General features: G+C 44.9%; 1 protein-coding gene and 1 long non-coding RNA gene across 3 annotated transcripts in view; one reads left to right on the forward strand and one right to left on the reverse strand.

Annotated features, from left to right (window-relative positions):
• Nucleotides 1-1,031: 1,031 nt before the first annotated feature.
• On the reverse strand, nt 1,032-10,194 carry LOC142659111 (uncharacterized). 2 transcript variants are annotated; one of them, XR_012850268.1, is made up of 3 exons: nt 10,067-10,194; nt 8,547-8,717; nt 1,032-1,369 (listed from the first exon to the last, which is right to left on the reverse strand). It is a non-coding gene; the product is annotated as an uncharacterized LOC142659111 (long non-coding RNA). The 2 variants fall into 2 exon arrangements; XR_012850269.1 differs by having other exon boundaries at nt 8,530-8,717.
• A 41-nt stretch (nt 10,195-10,235) lies between these two features.
• Nucleotides 10,236-25,201, forward strand: part of LOC142658952 (cholesterol 7-desaturase nvd-like) — a 15,178-nt gene continuing 212 nt past the window's right edge. The window contains exons 1-6 of the mRNA XM_075834556.1: nt 10,236-10,786; nt 18,118-18,306; nt 18,631-18,809; nt 20,154-20,279; nt 21,352-21,471; nt 24,914-25,090. Coding sequence (XP_075690671.1) covers nt 10,366-10,786; nt 18,118-18,306; nt 18,631-18,809; nt 20,154-20,279; nt 21,352-21,471; nt 24,914-25,090 — 1,212 coding nt within the window. The 5' untranslated portion in view covers nt 10,236-10,365. The remainder of the gene's footprint in view (nt 10,787-18,117; nt 18,307-18,630; nt 18,810-20,153; nt 20,280-21,351; nt 21,472-24,913; nt 25,091-25,201) is intronic.

Here is a 25,201-nt window from a genome sequence, read left to right on the forward strand (position 1 = left end):
TGTATGTCACTGCCCATTCCCCCCTTGCACACAAATTTTTGTGTAGTGTTACTTTGCTCCTTTTAGCTTGGCATATAGAGAATCATGGTGGGGTGGCATGGTTAGGTGCTGGGCCCCTGTACCCCCATAGCAGTGGTATGCTATAGGTCCAGGAAAAATTAGAGAGTCTCCGAGGGGCGCTGCTACACTCTGGATGACATACAAACCCGTGAACTGTAATAAGTCACGTATAGGATGTAATTGATGAAAAGGGTTTATTGTGGATGATAAAGGCTACGCGTTTCAATGCCCCAACGGCATCTTCATCAGGCCATAACCAGCAGTGGTATGGCATGTGTCTGCCCGTATGGAGCGTCCCTGGTTTGGCTGCAGTAACGCGAGTCCTCATACACAATAGAACATTGCAGATCTGACCGTACAAGATTTCTCCCCTGTATGAAGATCCCGGCCATGGAAGATGACATTAGCGCGAGCGCTGCTCCCCCTCCCTGCAGCCGAGAGAATGAATGGAGTCTGCTGAGCTCTTCTCTACTCGTAAAGACTCCTGCAGGGCAGAGCTTGTTCAGCGCAGGGTGCAGGACGCAGGTTACCAGAGGCCGTCTATACACTGCTGCTCTGAGGATTGTGTGGCCACCGTGGCATACTATGCCGGGGATGTTGTAATGTGCGGTGCCGAACGTCTGTGAAGCTTTAGTAATAAAGATAGTGAGGATAATATCTTGTATATCATAAAACTTTTTTATCAATTTGGAATTGCTACACCAGTTCAATGTCAATTTCAGCTCTGCTATATCTCACCACAGTGAATTATCATGGTGCACAAAAGAAACCGAGATGTAGCAGAGCTGAATTAGTCATTGAACTGTTTGTTTGTTTTTTGGGTGCACCAACATCGCCTGATTTCCTAATGAAAACCAGATACCAATTGGTGGTGCTAAATGACAAACTCGGCACCGCTACACCTATATATGCGAAGATCTCCATTTATTTATATACAATAAAAGCAGAAAACTAGGTCAGGACTGTGGCGCTCGGGGGGGCGGGGGACGCTATTTAGAAGAAATTCATATTTTCTTGGATAATGTCTACCGGTCCGTCAAATGATTTGGTTGCTAAGGAGATGGGGCTGGTTGCTAGGCAACAAGACGGAGCAGTCAGCGAGCAGATACAAAGCTTCAGTGGAAACCATCAGGTTTTTTGATGAGAAAACAATTTTAATATCCGAGATAATAATAATAATAATATAGAAAGTGACGGCGGCGCAGGCCAGAGGGTCTAGAGGGAGAGAAATACATACCCTGCCCTCTAAACAGCTGACGTCGAAGAGGCGTAAAATGCCTCGTACCTCGGTGATGTCATTGGATCATCCCTAGGAGAAAGAATGCATTATCATGAATATATATATATATAGTACAATTCATGTGATCCAACATCAGTAGTGTCACATAGGTGCCAGATTATCAGATGACCATAGAAACATATATAAAACTGTGAACATGAGGTCTGATCAAGGACCCAAGAGCAGAACTGTCAATCACACCTGTCAATCATGGTGTTACGCAGCTCCTGCTCCCACACTGCTGGAGTACGAGGCAGGTTTTGTCTGGAAAGTTGGATGACCAGCCCTGTATTCGCTGTGAGGGTCTTATCCATCTTTCTCAGGAACTAAGATACGTTTTCGTTTTTTTCTTGATTTAATTTCTTGAAGATTTTTATTTTTAAAGAGACATGATCTCATAGGTTGATCACAGATTATGTTCTGATTTCCGCCATATCTAGAAGGAAACCTTGATCCCTTATATCTCACAGATAAAGGTGTAGTGTATAGGGAGGGGCTGCACCTCTCACCCAGTCGGTGACTGTACTGTATATGACAAGAAAAGACTGGAAATAAAGAGAATTACTTCATTCAGTTCTGTTTCTGGAGAACGCTAAATGACATCTAATATCTGCCATGGGACTGTCATCCATATTTCTTAGACCTTATTCAGGCGACCGTAGAATATGTCGGTGTGACGGCCCTCGAAACAATGGCTCTCACACAGACGCATGTACTTTAATGGGGCCGTTCACACGGACCGCGTGAAGGGTCAGTTGAAAAATTAGAACATGTCCTATTATCTTCCATTTTGACGGATCCCTCCATAGACTCAAGTCTATTGAGATTTGTGAAAACGGGACCTGCACGGGGGCAACTCAGAGGCAAAAAACGGCTGTTTTGAACGTCCGAGTTTACCCACGTTCGTGTAAATCTCGCCTTAGAGAAGTAAATTACAAGTCTGCAATTATGTAGGTATGAGGACATGAGAGATGTCACTACTTAACTAGTCAGACTACCCCCTGAGAAACACAGGAAAACTACTATAATACTGCCCCTTATATACAAGAATAAAACTACTATAATACTGCTCCTATATACAAGATAACTACTATAATACTGCTCCTATATACAAGAATATAACTACTATAATACTGCACCTATATACAAGAATATAACTACTATAATACTGCCCCTATATACAAGAATATAACTACTATAATACTGCCCCCTATATACAAGAATATAACTACTATAATACTGCCCCCTATATACAAGAATATAACTACTATAATACTGCCCCCTATACAAGAATATAACTACTATAATACTGCTCCTATATACAAGAATATAACTACTATAATACTGCCCTCTATATACAAGAATATAACTACTATAATACTGCCCCTATATACAAGAATATAACTACTATAATACTGCTCCTATATACAAGAATATAACTACTATAATACTGCCCCTTATATACAAGAATAAAACTACTATAATACTGCTCCTATATACAAGATAACTACTATAATACTGCTCCTATATACAAGAATATAACTACTATAATACTGCACCTATATACAAGAATATAACTACTATAATACTGCCCCTATATACAAGAATATAACTACTATAATACTGCCCCCTATATACAAGAATATAACTACTATAATACTGCCCCCTATATACAAGAATATAACTACTATAATACTGCCCCCTATACAAGAATATAACTACTATAATACTGCTCCTATATACAAGAATATAACTACTATAATACTGCCCTCTATATACAAGAATATAACTACTATAATACTGCCCCTATATACAAGAATATAACTACTATAATACTGCTCCTATATACAAGAATATAACTACTATAATACTGCTCCCTATATACAAGAATATAACTACTATAATACTGCTCCTATATACAGGAATATAACTACTATAATACTGCCCCCTATATACAAGAATATAACTACTATAATACTGCTCCCTATATACAAGAATATAACTACTATAATATTGCACCCTATATACAATAATATAACTACTATAATACTGCCCCTATATACAAGAATATAACTACTATAATACTGCCCCCTATATACAAGAATATAACGACTATAATACTGCCCATGTATACAAGAATATAACTACTATAATACTGCTCTTATATACAAGAATATAACTAGTATAATACTGCCCCTATATACAAGAATATAACTACTATAATACTGCCCCCTATATACAAGAATATAACTACTATAATACTGCCCCTATATACAAGAATATAACTACTATAATACGGCCCCCTATATACAAGAATATAACTACTATAATACTGATCCTATATACAAGAATATAACTACTATAATACTGTTCCTATATACAGGAATATAACTACTATAATACTGCCCCTTTATACAAGAATATAACTACTATAATACTGCGCCCTATATACAAGAATATAACTACTATAATATTGCGCCCTATATACAAGAATATAACTACTATAATACTGCCCCTATATACAAGAATATAACTACTATAATACTGACCCCTATATACAAGAATATAACTACTATAATACTGACCCTATATACAAGAATATAACTATTATAATACTGCCCCCTATATACAAGAATATAACTACTATAATACTGCTCCTATATACAAGAATATAACGACTATAATACTGCCCCCTATATACAAGAATATAACTACTATAATACTGCCCCCTATATACAAGAATATAACGACTATAATACTGCCCCTGTATACAAGAATATAACTACTATAATACTGCTCTTATATAAAAGAATATAACTACTATAATACTGCCCCCTATATACAGGAATATAACTACTATAATACTGCCCCCTATATACAAGAATATAACTACTATAATAATGCCCCTATATACAAGAATATAACTACTATAATACTGCTCCTATATACAAGAATATAACTACTATAATACTGCTCCTATATACAAGAATATAACAACTATAATACTGCCCCCTATATACAAGAATATAACTACTATAATACTGCCCCTATATACAAGAATATAACTACTATAATACTGCCCCTATATACAAGAATATAACTACTATAATACTGCCCCATATACAAGAATATAACTACTATAATACTGCCTCCTATATACAAGAATATAACGACTATAATACTGCCCCTGTATACAAGAATATAACTACTATAATACTGCTCTTATATACAAGAATATAACTACTATAATACTGCCCCCTATATACAGGAATATAACTACTATAATACTGCCCCCTATATACAAGAATATAACTACTATAATACTGCCCCCTATATACAAGAATATAACTACTATAATACTGCCCCTATATACAAGAATATAACGACTATAATACTGCCCCTATATACAAGAATATAACGACTATAATACTGCCCCTATATACAAGAATATAACTACTATAATACTGCCCCTATATACAAGAATATAACTACTATAATACTGCCCCTATATACAAGAATATAACTACTATAATACTGCCCCTATATACAAGAATATAACTACTATAATACTGCCCCTATATACAAGAATATAACTACTATAATACTGCCCCTATATACAAGAATATAACTACTATAATACTGCCCCTATATACAAGAATATAACTACTATAATACTGCCCCCTATATACAAGAATATATCTACTTTAACGCTGCCCCGTATATACAAGAATATAACTACTATAATACTGCCCCTATATACAAGAATATAACTACTATAATACTGCCCCTATATACAAGAATATAACTACTATAATACTGCCCCCCTATATACCAGAATATAACTACTATAATACTGTCCCCTATATACAAGAATATAACTACTATAATACTGTCCCCTATATACAAGAATATAACTACTATAATACTGCCCCTATATACAAGAATATAACTACTATAATACTGCCCCTATATACAAGAATATAACTATTATAATACTGCCCCCTATATACAAGAATATAACTACTATAATACTGCTCCTATATACAAGAATATAACGACTATAATACTGCCCCCTATATACAAGAATATAACTACTATAATACTGCCCCCTATATACAAGAATATAACGACTATAATACTGCCCCTGTATACAAGAATATAACTACTATAATACTGCTCTTATATAAAAGAATATAACTACTATAATACTGCCCCCTATATACAGGAATATAACTACTATAATACTGCCCCCTATATACAAGAATATAACTACTATAATAATGCCCCTATATACAAGAATATAACTACTATAATACTGCTCCTATATACAAGAATATAACTACTATAATACTGCTCCTATATACAAGAATATAACAACTATAATACTGCCCCCTATATACAAGAATATAACTACTATAATACTGCCCCTATATACAAGAATATAACTACTATAATACTGCCCCTATATACAAGAATATAACTACTATAATACTGCCCCATATACAAGAATATAACTACTATAATACTGCCTCCTATATACAAGAATATAACGACTATAATACTGCCCCTGTATACAAGAATATAACTACTATAATACTGCTCTTATATACAAGAATATAACTACTATAATACTGCCCCCTATATACAGGAATATAACTACTATAATACTGCCCCCTATATACAAGAATATAACTACTATAATACTGCCCCCTATATACAAGAATATAACTACTATAATACTGCCCCTATATACAAGAATATAACTACTATAATACTGCCCCTATATACAAGAATATAACGACTATAATACTGCCCCTATATACAAGAATATAACTACTATAATACTGCCCCTATATACAAGAATATAACTACTATAATACTGCCCCTATATACAAGAATATAACTACTATAATACTGCCCCTATATACAAGAATATAACTACTATAATACTGCCCCTATATACAAGAATATAACTACTATAATACTGCCCCTATATACAAGAATATAACTACTATAATACTGCCCCTATATACAAGAATATAACTATTATAATACTGCCCCCTATATACAAGAATATATCTACTTTAACGCTGCCCCGTATATACAAGAATATAACTACTATAATACTGCCCCTATATACAAGAATATAACTACTATAATACTGCCCCTATATACAAGAATATAACTACTATAATACTGCCCCCCTATATACCAGAATATAACTACTATAATACTGTCCCCTATATACAAGAATATAACTACTATAATACTGTCCCCTATATACAAGAATATAACTACTATAATACTGCCCCTATATACAAGAATATAACTACTATAATACTGCCCCTATATACAAGAATATAACTACTATAATACTGCCCCCTATATACAAGAATATAACTACTATAATACTGCTCCTATATACAAGAATATAACTACTATAATACTGCCCCTATATACAAGAATATAACTACTATAATACTGCCCCTATATACAAGAATATAACTACTATAATACTGCCCCCTATATACAAGAATATATCTACTTTAATGCTGCCCCGTATATACAAGAATATAACTACTATAATACTGCCCCTATATACAAGAATATAACTACTATAATACTGCCCCTATATACAAGAATATAACTACTATAATACTGCCCCCCTATATACCAGAATATAACTACTATAATACTGTCCCCTATATACAAGAATATAACTACTATAATACTGTCCCCTATATACAAGAATATAACTACTATAATACTGCCCCTATATACAAGAATATAACTACTATAATACTGCCCCCTATATACAAGAATATAACTACTATAATACTGCTCCTATATACAAGAATATAACTACTATAATACTGCTCCCTATATACAAGACTATAACTACTATAATACTGCCCCCTATATACAGGAATATAACTACTATAATACTGCCCCCCTATATACAAGAATATAACTACTATAATACTGCCCCCTATATACAAGAATATAACTACTATAATACTGCCCCCCTATATACAAGAATATAACTACTATAATACTGCCCCTATATACAAGAATATAACTACTATAATACTGCTCCCTATATACAAGAATATAACTACTATAATACTGCCCCCTATATACAAGAATATAACTACTATAATACTGCCCCTATATACAAGAATATAACTACTATAATACTGCTCCTATATACAAGAATATAACTACTATAATACTGCCCCTATATACAAGAATATAACTACTATAATACTGCCCCTATATACAAGAATATAACTACTATAATACTGCCCCCTATATACAAGAATATAACTACTATAATACTGCCCCTATATACAAGAATATAACTACTATAATACTGCCCCTATATACAAGAATATAACTACTATAATACTGCCCCTATATACAAGAATATATCTACTTTAATGCTGCCCCGTATATACAAGAATATAACTACTATAATACTGCCCCTATATACAAGAATATAACTACTATAATACTGCCCCTATATACAAGAATATAACTACTATAATACTGCCCCCTATATACAGGAATATAACTACTATAATACTGCTCCCTATATACAAGAATATAACTACTATAATACTGCCCCTATATACAAGAATATAACTACTATAATACTGCCCCCTATATACAAGAATATAACTACTATAATACTGCCCCCTATATACAAGAATATAACTACTATAATACTGCCTCCTATATACAAGAATATAACTACTATAATACTGCCCCTATATACAAGAATATAACTACTATAATACTGCCTCCTATATACAAGAATATAACTACTATAATACTGCCCCCTATATACAAGAATATAACTACTATAATACTGCCCCCTATATACAAGAATATAACTACTATAATACTGCCCCTATATACAAGAATATAACTACTATAATACTGCCCCTATATACAAGAATATAACTACTATAATACTGCCCCTATATACAAGAATATATCTACTTTAATGCTGCCCCGTATATACAATATGGGGTTGCTGTGCAGTGCACGTGCCATGTTTTGTGTCTTTAGGATCGGCGCCGCTGCCCATTCGTGCGTGCATGAGGAAGAAGAGATGTACAATGTGGCTTTACTACAAGAACGGCCGGAGCCTCCAACCTTCTATATTGGTATAAAATAAATACAACCTGTGTAATATAATTACGTTTGAAGTTTTGTTCCTGTTGGTGTGTAATGATGTCACATGACCATGGCCGCCAATCACTGCTGAAACACCTTATGTCCCCATGGACGCCATAGTCACGTGACCTCCATTGAGGTTTCATTCCCAACGATTGGTTCTGATCAGTGGTAATTTCGTCCCAGAAGTCGGCCGCTGTAATGAGAAAAAAAACGATTGTAGCGTGAGGAAATACCGGCGCCGTTTTCAGTGGTGCTGGTCAGATCGGGAGTTCTTGCCACCTGCGGCCAGAATATTACATGGACAGGGCTATAGGTGGCCCAATGGACCCTCAACCACCAGCTTCTCACTTCCCCATTGACACGTTTGCTAATGTCTTTTTTGAGGGGTGAGAGGGCTCGTTTTTTGCGGGACGAGTTGTTGTTTTTAACGCCACCATTTAATGTAACGTATAATGTACGGACTAAAAAAGAAAAAAAAATTTTGTGGGGTGGAATGGGAAAAAAAACAGCGATTCCTCCATTTTTATTTTTTTTTGCGTTTCGTTGTTACAGCTTTCACCGTGCGGTAAAAACGTTAAGAAACGGTAAAAAAAATTCTGCGGGTTAATTTGTATGTTTTTTTTTGGGGGGGGTTTTACTACTTCTACAAAATAAAAACACTTTATTAAAAAAATTAAAATAGTTTTGCGCGGTCTTGCTTTTTTGCGGGATGAACTTTTATTCGTACTATTTTGGGGTACATGCGATTTTTTGGTCACTTTATATTCACATTTTTTAGGGAAGGTGAATAAAATCAGCGATTCTGACTTTTTAACGGCGTGGACCCTACGGGGTAATAAAACGTGATATTGTACGGGCGCCCGAAGGCTATGTTTACAAGTGGTGAGTAATTTTTTGCGGTGGACTTTACCATGAATTTCGCAACAAAATCTGCATGTTTCATTTTGCAGCGATCTGTTGTGGATTTTGCCTCAACATTGCAAATGGAGAAATCCACGGTGAGAATCCGTTGCTTCTCCGCAACAGACTGAGCATGCTCCAGAATTGGAAATCCCACCCGTCGTAGTGAGGTGTACCCCCCCCATGATGCATGGTTACGTCAAATGTCAGGAAGGGGTTAAAAGACGTATGCCTGGTGTTAAATTTGGGGCATTTTGAACAGTCTTGGGGCAGATTAATGAGAACTAACAGTAAAACTGTCCTTGTTGCCTATAGCAACCAATCAGAGTTCAGCTTGCATTTCTTAACCTGCTCTGGAGAAATTAAAGCTGCGCTGTGATTGGTTGCTATTTACAGCGACGTTTTTAACTGTTTTGATAACTCTTTCCCATCCTCTACACGTGCTACAAGGGGGTGTGGCTAGAGTCGTAAAGTGCAACACACTCACTACAGCTGAGCATCGTTTGGTGGCGCAATGATGTGAGGAGTCTTGAGGAGCTTTTGTATATCGTGCGCGCTATATTTATAAATTTGGCGCAATTCCACTGACTTGTAAATACAGGTTTCTAGTTATGGTGTATAATGGGGCCATACATGTACAACCTGGTCGGACGATCGGATGAAAAACACGACAGCAGGCGACGAATGACCGATGTTACTGTGGTACATTACGGTGCTGGGGGAATCGCCGGAGACGTTATGTAATCATGTGCGCCGGCGGGAGTCTCGTCAGTCACCGGGTGCCGTCACGTTGCGCAGTACGTGTGCGGTCATCTGACCAGGTAGCGGCTCTGGGTGGCTACGGTTGCTATGGAGGCGGCGCCGCCGCGCCGGTTGCGGGGAGACGGCAGGTATAAGAGGGTGGAGCAGGGGGCGGGGCTGTCATACAGGTGGCAGCAGGTATGATGGAGTCGGTGCCGCGGTCGCTGCTGTCGTTGTCCGTGCTGTGTGTGCTCGGGGCCGTGCTGCTGGCCAGTGCCGGGAGTTTACTGCTCAGCGTCCACCTGCTGCCTGACCTGCCCCGTTCCGCGTCCTCCGCCGCCCCCGCCCGGAGTCCTCTATTTGTCGGGCTGTTACTGCTCGTCCTGCTGCCGCTCGGGCACTGGGGCTGGAGGCTGCTGAGCCGCCCGCTGGAGTTACTGCGCAGCCCGGACGACGTGGGTTATATCCCGGAGCCGGGCAGGAGCCGAGCGCAGACCGCTAACCTGGTCCGGAGGAGGCGGCAGAAGGGAGACCTGCCCCCGGTCTATCCCAATGGCTGGTACCAAGTGCTGGACTCTCACCTGCTGGAGCCCGGAGCCGTGCGAAACCTCTCAGTCTGCGGTACGGTATTGCTTGCTGTCAGTGAATGGTAATAGTCTCGCTTGTATCCGGAGACCTTAAAATCCATACGTGTCTAATTATTTCTCACAGCTGAGGGTTTGTTACAGTCGTGTAGACGATCCTGTGAGGTGAAGTCATCAGCAGACCGCTCTCTCCTGTGCTGATCGTTTGTTACAATGTATCAGTCTAGAGTCCTGTCCGATTAGTACAGAGAAGTTTCTGGAATGGATACATTGTAGCAAGTCCTCTGCTGTGTGAGCGGGTATGGGTCTTCCGTCTCTGGTTTTTCCTTTTTATAATCTCGGACTGGTTCCAGGAGACTACAAGTACCAGCATGCTGCCAAGGTGGGTGGTTTTGTGGTGGAGGGGTTCTGTCTGCTGTTATGAGAAGCCTCATTGTTCCGATGTAAAGAGTAAGGGCCACAGGTGCAAACTTCAAGTGCTGAGCGGAGCATGCCGGGTTGGCGGGGAGCGTGGTGCAGCTGAGCGGAGCCGGGTTGGAGGGGAGCATGGTGCAGCTGAGCGGAGCCGGGTTGGAGGGGAGCATGGTGCAGCTGAGCGGAGCCGGGTTGGAGGGGAGCATGGTGCAGCTGAGCGGAGCCGGGTTGTAGGGGAGCATGGTGCAGCTGAGCGGAGCCGGGTTGTAGGGGAGCATGGTGCAGCTGAGCGGAGCCGGGTTGTAGGGGAGCATGGTGCAGCTGAGCGGAGCCGGGTTGGAGGGGAGCATGGTGCAGCTGAGCGGAGCCGGGTTGGAGGGGAGCATGGTGCAGCTGAGCGGAGCCGGGTTGTAGGGGAGCATGGTGCAGCTGAGCGGAGCCGGGTTGTAGGGGAGCATGGTGCAGCTGAGCGGAGCCGGGTTGTAGGGGAGCATGGTGCAGCTGAGCGGAGCCGGGTTGGAGGGGAGCATGGTGCAGCTCAGCGGAGCCGGTTTGTAGGGGAGCATGGTGCAGCTCAGCGGAGCCGGTTTGTAGGGGAGCATGGTGCAGCTCATCGGAGCCGGGTGGTAGGGGAGCATGGTGCAGCTCATCGGAGCCGGGTGGTAGGGGAGCATGGTGCAGCTCAGCGGAGCCGGGTGGTAGGGGAGCATGGTGCAGCTCAGCGGAGCCAGGTTGTAGGGGAGCATGGTGCAGCTGAGTGGAGCGCGCCGGGTTGTAGGGGAGCATGGTGCAGCTCGGCGGAGCCGGGTTGTAGGGGGGAGCATGGTGCAGCTCGGCGGAGCCGGGTTGTAGGGGAGCATGGTGCAGCTCGGCGGAGCCGGGTTGTAGGGGAGCATGGTGCAGCTCGGCGGAGCCGGGTTGTAGGGGAGCATGGTGCAGCTCGGCGGAGCCGGGTGGTAGGGGAGCATGGTGCAGCTCGGCGGAGCCGGGTTGTAGGGGAGCATGGTGCAGCTCGGCGGAGCCGGGTGGTAGGGGAGCATGGTGCAGCTCGGCGGAGCCGGGTGGTAGGGGAGCATGGTGCAGCTCGGCGGAGCCGGGTGGTAGGGGAGCATGGTGCAGCTCGGCGGAGCCGGGTGGTAGGGGAGCATGGTGCAGCTCGGCGGAGCCGGGTGGTAGGGGAGCATGGTGCAGCTCGGCGGAGCCGGGTGGTAGGGGAGCATGGTGCAGCTCGGCGGAGCCGGGTGGTAGGGGAGCATGGTGCAGCTCAGCGGAGCCGGTTTGTAGGGGAGCATGGTGCAGCTCAGCGGAGCCGGGTGGTAGGGGAGCATGGTGCAGCTCAGCGGAGCCGGGTGGTAAGGGAGCATGGTGCAGCTCAGCGGAGCCGGGTGGTAGGGGAGCATTGTGCAGCTGAGCGGAGCCGGGTTGTAGGGGAGCATGGTGCAGCTGAGCGGAGCCGGGTTGTAGGGGAGCATGGTGCAGGTGAGTGGAGCGTGCTGGGTTTTAGGGGAGCATGGTGCAGCTCAGCGTAGCCGGGTTGTAGGGGAGCACGGTGCAGCTCAGCGGAGCCGGGTTGTAGGGGAGCACGGTGCATCTCAGCGGAGCCGGGTTGTAGGGGAACACGGTGCAGCTCAGCGGAGCCGGGTGGTAGGGGAGCATGGTGCAGCTCAGCGGAGCCGGGTGGTAAGGGAGCATGGTGCAGGTCAGCGGAGCCGGGTGGTAGGGGAGCATGGTGCAGCTCAGCGGAGCCGGGTGGTAGGGGAGCATGGTGCAGCTCAGCGGAGCCGGGTTGTAGGGGAGCATGGTGCAGCTGAGTGGAGCGCGCTGGGTTTTAGGGGAGCATGGTGCAGCTCAGCGTAGCCGGGTTGTAGGGGAGCATGGTGCAGCTCAGCGTAGCCGGGTTGTAGGGGAGCATGGTGCAGCTCAGCGGAGCACTATATGGGTTGATATGAGGTCATGTCTTATGTAAATTCAGTTGTAGAACTGGCAAAGAATTCTAGGGAGATGGTTTGGGTGGTGGTAGGGGGTAGAGCTTGGACTGGTCGTTCTGGTTGCACAGGTACTTTAAGCCGTTACTTGGATGACTGGATACAGAATAAACTCCGGGGAGCGGTTGTCGTTATTGGGCTATAGATATGTAGAGGTAACGGTACAACTGGCCAGTGTAGCAGAGTGGAGTTTATCATCTAGAACAATGTTATACCTGTTTTTCCACTGGAGTTCTGGGGTGTTGTCATTCTGCTCTACGACAAATTCAGCTCTGCTACATCTCTAATGCCGGTCACGGTGGACTCATTACTGCTTGTTGTGATATGGGAGAATAGTCAGAGGTCGGTGACACGGGGAGCAGTCGATGAGGATCCGGTGTGTTTGCTTAGCAGAGCTCAGTCTGGTAAAAATACATTTCAAGGGGAACTCCAGGATGGTAGAAATGAAGGTTCCGTTACTGAGACTCTGGCTGTGAATGCGGACCCCACGGGTGCAGGGGAGCGGTGTCTATAAGACTGGTTATGTCTGACCTGGAGTGTTCCTTTAATTTGCGTTACTTGGAGCATATTCTGTATGGTAAAATATAGTATGTCCCCCCCCCCTTCCTTCTGAGGGATCGTTTGCTATTGTATATTCCAGTCCTGCAGCTGATGTGCTGGGTCTCGGGGGCTTCATGGTGTCCGTGGGTCGGGGGTCCCCTACACAATAAGGCGGAGTGGTCACAACCTTCGTGCATGGATTATAGGGATCATTAGATGGAATTCTACAATCGGCTTGCAATGCCTGGCTGGGATTGGACCGGGTCTGGGGGCTATTATGTAATGTGGAGCCGGGTCCAGGACAGATCCTGTCTCCCCTTTTACCTGCAGCCTGGTCCATGCTCACCATGATTTTCCGCTATAGTCCTGGGCTCGGTTATTCTTGTAGAACCGGTTTCCCTCGTCGGGAATGTGGGGTCGATGCAGTTCTGGCAGCAGAGCGAGGCCTTTGTCTTTTTTAGTGTTTTCTGTTCTTCGGACTGGAGACTAATCTAGAGAAACCAGGTCATTCTTTGGAAGGACTCTTGGAGGTGCCTGACCGGGACGTGTCCCTGTACGGAGGGCTGAGGAGAGTAAAGGGACCGTCCTGTCTCCTATGCAGAACTCCTAACACCTAATCAATCGACTTTGTGTATCAATCTCCCATTCACTGACTGCAAGCAGAGCTTGAAAATGGGAAAAGTTCTTGTTTATATCCAGAAATCCTGTCTGTCTGACAGGTGCAAGGATGGTTACAGGAGAGCTCTGACACTATCGGATATGATCTGGATGGGTTGTAAGCCGCTGGCTATAAACCAATCTTTCTGTTCACTGACTGCAAGCAGAGACCTTGAAAAGGAGTAATTGATACACACAGGTTATTAGAAAGTTGCAGGACCTTTACTTATTAATTGGGGTGTTTTGGTTTAGAAAATCCATTTCCTATACCCTATTAAGGAATTATGAGTTGCTAGAGGGGGGGGGGGGGGGGGGTTCTCTCTGCTCAGGACCCTCCTCTATTAGCCAGAGTGGAGAGAGGTCATAAAGAGCGTCTCTTGCTCTGGAGGACCCATCTTTTCCTGCATTACACAGAACACATTGATTTTAATTGGAACTGTAATACTTCATTTCTCCTGTGGTGGCGCTGCAGAGGAATGTAACACTTGCTGCCAGGTTCCCCACAGATTAGTCGATCGCTGTGATCAGCTTGTCTGGAGATCAGTCTAGCAAGAGCATTTCTCAAACTAGTCACCCCCTTTAAGCTTTATATAAGGCAGAAAAAGCTTTCTAAAGCACAACTCCACCCGAAGAGTCAGTGCTCAGGATCTACCTCTGACTCTAGCTTGTAGAACTACAACTCTCAGCGGGATCACAGATTGGAGATCGCTGATTCAGTCGGCAGCCTGAGACCGTGAATATGTAAAGACTTACACCCAAGAAGCTGGCACCTGTTTATACGGAGTGCTCCTCCCTGCCATTGGTTGGTGCACTTTGAAAATGCATCATGGGAAAAACTGGTTTCCCATGATAAGAAAACAGGACTTGCATTGCACCTCATCCACAAATGAATGGATCTGAGCTGTAATACTGCACACAACCTGTGGAGAGGTGTGGCGCTGTTTTCGGACAAAAGCATCATGGTGTTTCTAATCCTGGAAAACCCCTTTTAAATGACCTGTTCTGACCGCTCTTTACTGGGATCCTCCATGTGTCATTATACAACGGCTGGCGCTGTGCTCTGTACCAGGCTCTGCCCGCATGCTAAAGTTCTGTGAACTTCAGCATTGGGCGGTGACACATCTCCACCTGACGTCTGCAGTAATGTCACCTGCCGATGGCTCCACATGCAGGGGATTGCCGGACATGGGACTATTATAGTAGGAGGTTCTATCTGGGCTGAGAATGAGATGGCATCTAAGGGGCACCGGTGGGTTATTTGCCTTTCAGTCTTGGGAATAGAGGCAGGAGTTTAAGGGTATGTTCACACGGCCAATTTTCGACCGTTATTCGGGCCATAAACTGCCGAAAAATCTAAAGCAGAGTGCCTCCAAACATCTGCCTATTGATTTCAATGGGAAAACGGTGTTCTGTTCTGACGGGTCGTTTTTTTACGCGGCCGTTTTGATAAACGGACGCGATTAAGAATTGCATGTCGCTTCTTGGGATGCTTTTGGAGCTGTTTTTCATAGAAAACGGCTGTAAAAAAACGCCTCAAATCGCGAGTTGTTCAAAAAAACGGCTTCCATTGAAAACCGCTCCGTATTTTCAGATGTTTTTGAGTTTGCGTGTGAACATAGCCTTAGAGATGCCGTCATTGAGGTGAGCGAGTGTGCGCTTCTCAAAGGAAAACTCTGGGCAAAGCCGATACAGGACCAGAGGGGCTGAGCATGACACAGTGATCCTCTTAGGGGAGGGCTTATGTGAAGCCATTCTTGCTTTGGGCAAATCTATGCATCATGTGAGCCCCGCGTTGCTTCTGATTGGCTAAGAAGACTGAGGCAGCGTGACCTGTTTGCAGATGGCGCCCCCTACATTCCAGCATTGGGTGCTAGTGACAGATGTGGGAACTGCATGGACCATCTGTCTCTCCTGCTATTCACCAGGTACCGGAGACTGGCAGATGAGGGTTAGACTTGTCCAAGGACTGTCCAGTGTTTGCTTGAATAGGACTGAGCTGCAATACCAGGAACAGCCCATAGACAATGGTGGCGCTTTTCCTACCCGTAAAGAGACCTATTAAATGTTTTTTTGAAAGTGCAGATATTGAATTAATGCGCAGATGCGGTCAGCACCTTCGGCTGTGATCGGCGCTCCTCCTCAGTCCCAGGACGGGCTCATAGACCACAGCTGAAGGTATTAGTTACCCCACCATTAGGTGGGCGTCCTGTGGTTAGGTGATACTTTGGGAATACCCCTTTTAAACGGACAGTAGTCCAGTGCAGCTAAGAACACCCATTATCCCCCCATCTAGGATCAGCTGAGGGTTGTAGTCACATAGATTGCTGCCAGCCCTTCTCACACTGGGCGAGGAGTCGTCTGTATCAACCATTTTATTAAAATGCTATGGAGATTGTAACTGCGCTGAAGTTGCCACGTGAGGCGGCTGGCATGAAGATGAACTGATTGTCTGCTCCTGATCTGTGCCATAGACAGAAGTCCTGCCCGCTGTACCCGTTACACAACTGCCCCCGACGCCTCGTGTTGAGGGCTGTTGGACTATTAGGCTGTTCGCACATCTGGGTCAATCCTGTGTTTTTAGCTGCGATTTTGTGAAAATTGCAACAAAATAACAAATTGTCTGTCTGATAAGTGGTGCCAGGGCTGTCTGGCAGCTGCTCATCTCCCTCAGAACGTCGTAATATAAACCGCACGTGTAGCCACTGATTTATTTCACAACCGAAGTGTTTCTAAAAGTGTTGGGACCCTCTGAATGAGGGCATGTGGTCCTTGCCGCTGTGCCCAGTTCTTAGGTGGGTGGGATTCTGCTTGTGACATCCGGACCCCAACAGATCTACTGATCTGAACTTGGAGCACCAGAAGGCTCAGTAATACTGGTGGTGGGGGTGGGGGGTGGGGGGGGTCACAGTTTTAATACAAAGAGTTAAACATGGGTACAACACTCCTGTCTGAATAAGGCCAAAACAACGAATGTTGGCTCTGTAGTCATCCAAAAATAAGATTCAGCACCTTTTGTAATCTGTCCTTGTTCCAGGAAACCATCAGCAAGCAGTTTCCAGCGGTCCTGTTATAATCACTGAATGGAGTCCTGCTGATGCAAATATCTGGATGTTGGCTTGTTAACGAACAGGTCAAGGTGGTTAAACCAGATCTGTCAAAAACAGCTAGCCTTCTTGTTGACTGTTTCCAGACAGTAACAGGAAAAAAAACCAATGTGTAGATCTATTACAGGGATGTAGGACTTTTTCCTTCGCGCCTTTCCTCCAGATTCTCTGACCTACTTTAGAATATCTAAAAAGTCGACTATCAAATTTCATCTCTGATCGGGCAGATAAGGAAATAAATGTTTAGATGTCGGGACTTGTAGTGAACACGGAGGGTGCGCGCGCGCCAGATCTGATCACGTCTCTTATGTAACTGCTCGGCTCTGGCGCCAGGATCAGTAATCACAATGAGCTGATGGTTTCTGGGAATTCACTTTGTAGATTTCTTGGCTGCTTTAACGGAAGAATTGAAAAAAATTAAAAAAAAGCCCAAATTGCCCCCGCGCGGCGCTGGCAGCGAGACTTCTCCGTTTTTTTTGTTTTTTTTTTATAAACTTTGTGCCTTAAAGGGCACCCGTCATTAGAAAGGTGCCATGTTTGGGTTTATACGAGCAGTCCTGGTTCTGTGAATGGACGTGCACCCACCAAACCGCCTCATGAGCCCCAACAAACTCTCTCAGCCAATCAGATGCTGTGGTTGATTTCATGTCCCTTTTCTTGTCGTGCAGGTGAACAGCTGGCGGTGTACCGGACCCTCGATGGCAAAGTGTACGCTGTGGATGCCTACTGCCCTCACCTTGGTGCAAATCTTGCCGTGGGAGGTACAGTGGTCGGCAACTGCATTGAATGTCCCTTCCATGGTTGGCAGTTCCGTGGCGAGGATGGCAAATGTACGAGGATACCCTATGCTGAAAAAGGTAGGAAACTCTCCTGATGTCTATCCACCCACCGGCAGCTGCAGAACCTCATGCGATCCCTCCAGTACATGTACACACATGGTGGTCACCCAGACAGGAAGTGAGGCGGTTGCTAGGCAACCTGATGTGATCCATCCTGCAGAATACACAAACGTATCGCTACAAGCCGGGAGATCAACCCATATTCTGTAGGGACCGGAACACTGATTATCCTCTGTGGGGGGGGGGGTTATTGGAGGGGGGTTCTCCTTTAAGTGTCGTTCGCCCCTGACTATTACTAATATGATGGGAAGTGACTGACAAAATCTCCTCTTCCATTTGCAGTCCCAGAATTCGCTAAAGTGAACACCTGGCCGTGCTGCGACATGAATGGTATGGTGTTCATCTGGTATCACTGCGACCGTATCGCGCCCACGTGGAACATCCCCGAACAGAAAGAGATCACCACTAAGGAGTGGATATACAGGGGCCGCACCGAGCATTTTGTGAACGCTCATATAGAGGTGAGAACGGGGGAGGGGCAATACTTGTGAGGTATATAGTAACACCCCCCCCACCCCCCCCCCATCTACTATAAACTTATGCATGGAGGGGCTGCTGTTCGCTAAAGCCGGCCATACACACAGGACTTAGATCAGTCAGATTGCAGCCGATCAATCGTTCATGGGATCGTTTGTAAGAATGATCCTACCGGTAAATTGGCCGATCATGGAGTCTGTTTTTTTTAAAAAAAAACTGAGTTCCTGGGTCCAGCGCGAAGCGGTAAACGGTTGTCTGAATTGGGGCGATCTCGCCTTACACTTGCAGTTTTGACCTTCTTCATGCAGAGTTTTTCAAACCTCACCGATCACCTTTTCGGCAGGCAGAAGTTTGACATCGCGACCGATCGTTCACATTAATTTTGCAAACGATCGTCGGCCGTTATGGTGAAAATCGTCCTCTCCGGCACGTGCAGCTTCTCTTCTCTCCTCGCTGACTCGTATAGAATGCGGCCGCGCCACTTCTGGAATGTCGATTTAACTCAGTGAATGCGGAAACCTTAAACTTCCACTTTTAACAATGTTTGTTTTTGTTTGTATTTAACTGCACAAGTGGAGGGGTTGGACCGCAGGTGTTGAACCAGCAATCTATTCCTCCCTGTTATCAGCCATTCCCGGCTGAGCAGAGACTGACCCCATGATCTCCAGTAATAGCTGCTTGACACGGCTGAATCTTATACTGGTTTTGCACAGGGGCTGAGACTTCTAAAAGCTCCTCCGAGCGAGACTGGAAGGGGTCTCATCCATCAAGTTTCTATCCACAGGTTGTGCCACAAATGTCCGATGGGTGAGGGTCTCCCCTCTGTGACCCGCACACATCTCTTGAATGTGGCTCCTCGACCCCCGTCCTACCTTCTGTCGCTGGGCTCTGGTCATTGACTTACGAGTTGACCGGCTTTTCCGGAAACACCTGAGCGCGTTTTGCTACCGGTTTACCGAGAAGTGAATGCAAAATATGGTAACAAAACGCGCTTGACTTTCTGGGAAGCCCGGCCACCTTGTTACTCAGCCAATGTAGGGCGGAGGGGGGTAAGGGGCTCCTATTCTAGAGATCGGTGGGACCCAGATCTATCCGACATCTATGGCCTATTACTTGGGGTATTCCCATAACGGACATTTATGGCCTCTCCATTGGGGGCTCCGACGCCCCGCCAGAATCTGATATTAGGAAGCGGCTCCTGAGCTGGAGTTTGTCCTCCTTTTATGCAGTTGTAAATATGGTAATTGCGCCGATATCTGGGGGGGGGTGGGGGGGAGGGGTGTTTTCTTCCAGCTCTGAGGTTTTATTCCTGTGTATTGTGACTGCAGGAGATCCCGGAGAACGCGGCGGACATCGCTCACCTCGCTGTCCTTCATGAGCCCGGCTTATTGAGCGGTGTTGACCTGCGATACATTAAGTCAAGGATTTGGGATTTTTTCAAGCACACGTGGAAGGTAAGAGATTCCTGGCAGTTTGTGAGACGACAATGGGGGAAATTTAGTCTTCGCCAGCTCCGGCGTAGAAAAGTCTCAACTCACAGGGAATAATGCGGCTTTTGGGCCGTTTATAGAACTTTTCTTACGTAGGCAGAGCTTAAAGGGGCAGCGACGGCCCAACAAATGTATCATCTACGCTGACATAAATTATAGAAGAAATCTACGTCCGCTTGGGTTTCACTCTGACCAGGGGTGTTCCAGGGTACAGGTGGGCCCCATGCCAGGCTACCCCCCCCCCCCTTCCCTCCATGATCGGTCGTTAACTTCTAATAATAAAAAAGTCCTCGCCTCACAGAATCCGGAGGGGGCAGCGGCCCGGCTCCTACCTCAGACTTCAGACCTTTCTACTAATCTCGTTTATTTTAAAATGTCTGATTGGTGGAGTCGCAGTTGCGTTGTTACTCCACGTTTTGCGGCGCACACCTAGAGGAGTCTACAAGCGGCTTATTAAGAGACGGCTGCATCTTACTCCATCGGAGCGGAAAGCTTAAGACCGGTTTATGAAATCCCAGCCCGAGGCGTTGAGGCAGATTTACTACTACAACTAGTTGCTAAAATTTAGATTTCTCATGCTATATTGTGGGATATTCGAAGATGAGATTCCAGGGGGTTATGACACGGCTTCTGTGATTTGAGAACTGTTAGAATGATGGGGCCTTCCCTGTGTGTCCCCATGCAAACACCTCCTGTCCCCGGTACTGTCAGGTCAGTGTTGTCGTAGGATCGCTGACATGGCTGGTGATTATTATCTATACTGTGGCTGCATCACAACTAGCTTGTATAGCTGCGATACACACGGAGGAGGAGGAGGGGGGGGGGGTGGTGTTTGGGTGAATATAATGACACTGCTTGCTAGGTTAGTGTATATGAAAGCAGCGGCTGTTTGCTCTAAGATTTTCTAGGAGGGTATGAAATAAATAATAAACATTGTGTTGGAAAAGGGCAGCCATTCAGCCAAAACCTTGCCCTGGTGGGTGTCCAAACTGGTAGTAACTCCGCTTATAGCTGGCATATGCTTTCCCCATTTCAGGTCCGGTGGGAGCCAGAACCAGCCCCCAACCAGCACTGCTCTCAGATGTTTGTGCAGCATGCCTCTCTGGTTTTCGGGAAGCATTTCTCCCTGCTTGATGTGGATGTTGTTGCCCGCCAGGTAAGCCGTTCATCTCCAATATCCATCAAGTCTAAAAATCGTCTCACCTGATTTAGGCCTCATGAACACGACCGTATTTTCATCTATCCCTAAATACGGATCCGTAGTCATCCGCAACTTACCCGTATATACGGAACGGTACCCACAAATACTGTCTGTATTACATCCGTATATACAGATCCGCAAGAAGAAAAACACTGAAGATGTGCAACATCTGCAAACCGTAGTTACGGACGGCTACGGGTGCACGTCCGGAATTACAGAAGCTTCCATCGACTTCTAGGGGGAGTCTGTGCCGTAATTCTGGACAAGAATAGGACGTGTTCTAGATTTTGCAGATCGTTTCTACGGCACAGACACCCATCCGTGAAAATAGGGAAAGGTGTCTGTAGCCCATAGAAATGAATGGGTAATTCTGGATGAAAAATGAGGTGGTGTGCATAGGGCCATAGAGTTTTAACCATCTTTTGGTGAGCGTTTCACTGCCGTTAGGAAGCATTGATCGTCTTCTCGGCACGGCCGGGCTAAACTACTTGGTGAGAGACCACATCTGATGGAGCAGAAATGGTGCAGATCTTGTCATGACGTTTTTTGTGTTTTTTTTTCTAATTTTGGGCTTGTTATACAGGGTTATTGCTTTTATGGGGTTTTTGATCCAGAGGAAGGCAAAAAACCTCCATGAAACAGGAGTCATCTTCCTGACCGTTCCATAGTCTCACTGCTCTTACAGTAAATTTCTGTGATAGGGTATGTGCGCACATACTAATTACGTCCGTAATTGACGGACGTATTTCGGCCGCAAGTAGCGGACCGAACACACTGCAGGGAGCCGGGCTCCTAGCATCATACTTATGTACGACGCTAGGAGTCCCTGCCTCTCTGCAGGACAACTGTCCCATACTGTAATCATGTTTTCAGTACGGGACAGTAGTTCCACGGAGAGGCAGGGACTCCTAGCGTTGTACATCACTATGATGCTAGGAGCCCGGCTCCCTGCACTGAGTTCGGTCTGGGACTTCCGGCCGAAATACGTCCGTCCATTACGGACCGAACATGCTCGTGTGAACCCAGCCTTATAGTTCCAGTTTTGGCTATAAATGGATCTCTAGATATCAATAGTCAGTGCAAACATAATTATTAGTTCACCCTAGCTGTATTTTTTTTTTTCATCCCACTAAATATCCAGAGGACTGGGTTCTCGTCTATGCCCCTTTTTGATGTATCCCTTGATCTAATTTGGCTTGGCAGCAGCTGACTGACACTGATTGCTATTGTTTGCTGTCAACTATGTCCTTTTCCATGTTGGTGAAACCTAATAAGGGATATAAGAGCTGCGGTTTAAAGAGGCTCTGTCACCAGATTCTCTAACCCCTATCTCCTATTGCATGTGATCAGCGCTGCAATGTAGATAACAGTAAAGTTTTTTGTTTTTTTTAAACTTTCATTTTTGGCCAAGTTATGAGCTATTTTATATTTATGCAAATGAGCTTTGAAATGGACAACTGGGCGTGTATTGTGTTTTTAACTGGGTGTGTTTATGTGTATGACGCTGACCAATCCGTGACCAGTCAGCATCATACACTCCTCAACATGTGCACGTTCCTCTCCTGAAATATTCTGTGCTGCTGTGAACTCTGCTCTTACCATTACGTAGCTCTCCGTCTGTTACCTCTCCTCCACTCCTGTCCTCAATAACACCTTGACATGATTGGCAAGTCACCACCCCGCACAAGATCCTACTGCACGGCTGACAGCCGTCAGCTGTATATCGAACAGCACGGTTGTGTTGGAAGGGCGCCCTGCTGTGTCTCACTTAGCAGCTGGGTGTGTTCCCCTCATCTAGCTGCTACGTTCTATCCTGACCGCCGGTGAATTCTCTGTGCGGTCTTCGCAGTGCTGCTACCCCGTTTACCTACGGGAGCAGAACGTGGCTCCTGAAATATTCTGTGCTGCCTTAAACTCTGTGGACAGGTCAGGATCCTGTTTTTTTTAAATGCTGTTCCCCAGGGGTAGCAGCACTGCGAAGACCGCACAGAGAATTCACCGGCGGTCAGGATAGAACGTAGCAGCTAGATGAGGGGAACACACCCAGCTGCTAAGTGAGACACAGCAGGGCGCGCTTCCAACACAACCGTGCTGTTCGATATACAGCTGACGGCTGTCAGCCGTGCAGTAGGATCTTGTGCGGGGTGGTGACTTGCCAATCATGTGAAGGTGTTGAGGACAGGAGTGGAGGAGAGGTAACAGACTGAGAGCTACGTAATGGTAAGAGCAGAGTTCACAGCAGCACAGAATATTTCAGGAGAGGAGCGTGCAGATGTTGAGGAGTGTATGACGCTGACTGGTCACTGATTGGTCAACGTCATACACATAAACACGCCCAGTTGGACATAACGAATAAAAACACGCCCAGTTGTCCATTTCAAAGCTCATTTGCATAAATATAAAATAGCTCATAACTAAAAAACATTGCTGTTCACTACATTGCAGCGCCGATCACATGCAATAGGAGATATGGATTCCAGAATCTGGTGACAGAGCCTCTTTAACTACTTTCTGGGTCCAACTACCCATAAGATGAATAAGGTGTCAGGAGGAGGACGGGCTCATGTAGGAAGGAAACCGGGCACTAGAACAAAAGTTTTCTGCACAAAAGGTTTGATTCTGAGAGGCGATGTCCTGCAGATGCGGATAGTCTTGTCTGAGGCAGCTCTGCGCTGCGTTCTCGGGCGGTTGTCGTCCCTCATTTTAACTGCAATAATTGTACGTGCCCCAGGCATTATATAGAGAGGTGTGAAATCGCCTCTATCCGACACATATATATATATATATATATATATATCAATGAAAATTGTAAACAACATGCTGGAGAGCCACAGATGCTGGTGCAACGCACAGGAGATGTGGTGGCCTGCACTGTGCAGCAGCATACAGCGTGTCACAGGCAGCCTGCCAACTTCAGGGAGGAGTAGAGATGACTGTACGGCGGGCTGAATCTCCTCCAAGCTGTTTTCCTAGACCCCCACAAATCTTGGGCCTGTGTGTTGTCACTCAGTCACTCATTGCTTTCTTAGAACCCTCTGGTCTGGTGGGGGGCGCAGGTTGCAGACCACTAGTTTAGGCCATTCTGGTCGTTGTCTTTATTTTTTGGGTAATATCAAATCTGTGTTAGTGAATTATCTATTATTTATACGGTCGCCCGTGATTTTAATGCACCAGGTGAGAGCTTGTGAGTAGAGCTTTATGACATTATCGTCAAAACGGCTCCTTCCCCACATTTTAGCTTGCCTGCATCGCCCAATAGGCGGTGGGTTTTGATCGCTTTCCAGTTAGTTTGCATGAGACGGTGCATTTGATTAATTTCGATATGTAAAATGAAGAGAGTGGTTGTTTGTAGTGCCCTCGTTTCCTCCTCGCTCAATCCTGAGCTTTGTCTCCACAGGTCGGTCCTGGTATTGTATTCTTGCACTTCTCGCATGCCTTTCTCGGCAGGGGGATCATTCTCCACTGCGTGACACCCGTGGAGCCCCTCCTGCAAAAAGTAGCCCACAGTATCTACTACCAGAAGAATGTTCCCGCCATCATCCCGAAGTTCATTCTGAAGGCTGAGTGCATCCAAGTAGGTGACGTGGGGGGGAGGGGGTTGTGTTCAAGTTATGTGACACATATAGGGATATAATTCCTTGTGTCCCAGTACAAGGCAGTATACAGATGTCTTCTGCTGGAGTAT

The sequence above is a fragment of the Rhinoderma darwinii genome, chromosome 8, assembly GCF_050947455.1.
Source record: "Rhinoderma darwinii isolate aRhiDar2 chromosome 8, aRhiDar2.hap1, whole genome shotgun sequence".
NCBI lineage: Eukaryota > Metazoa > Chordata > Amphibia > Anura > Rhinodermatidae > Rhinoderma > Rhinoderma darwinii.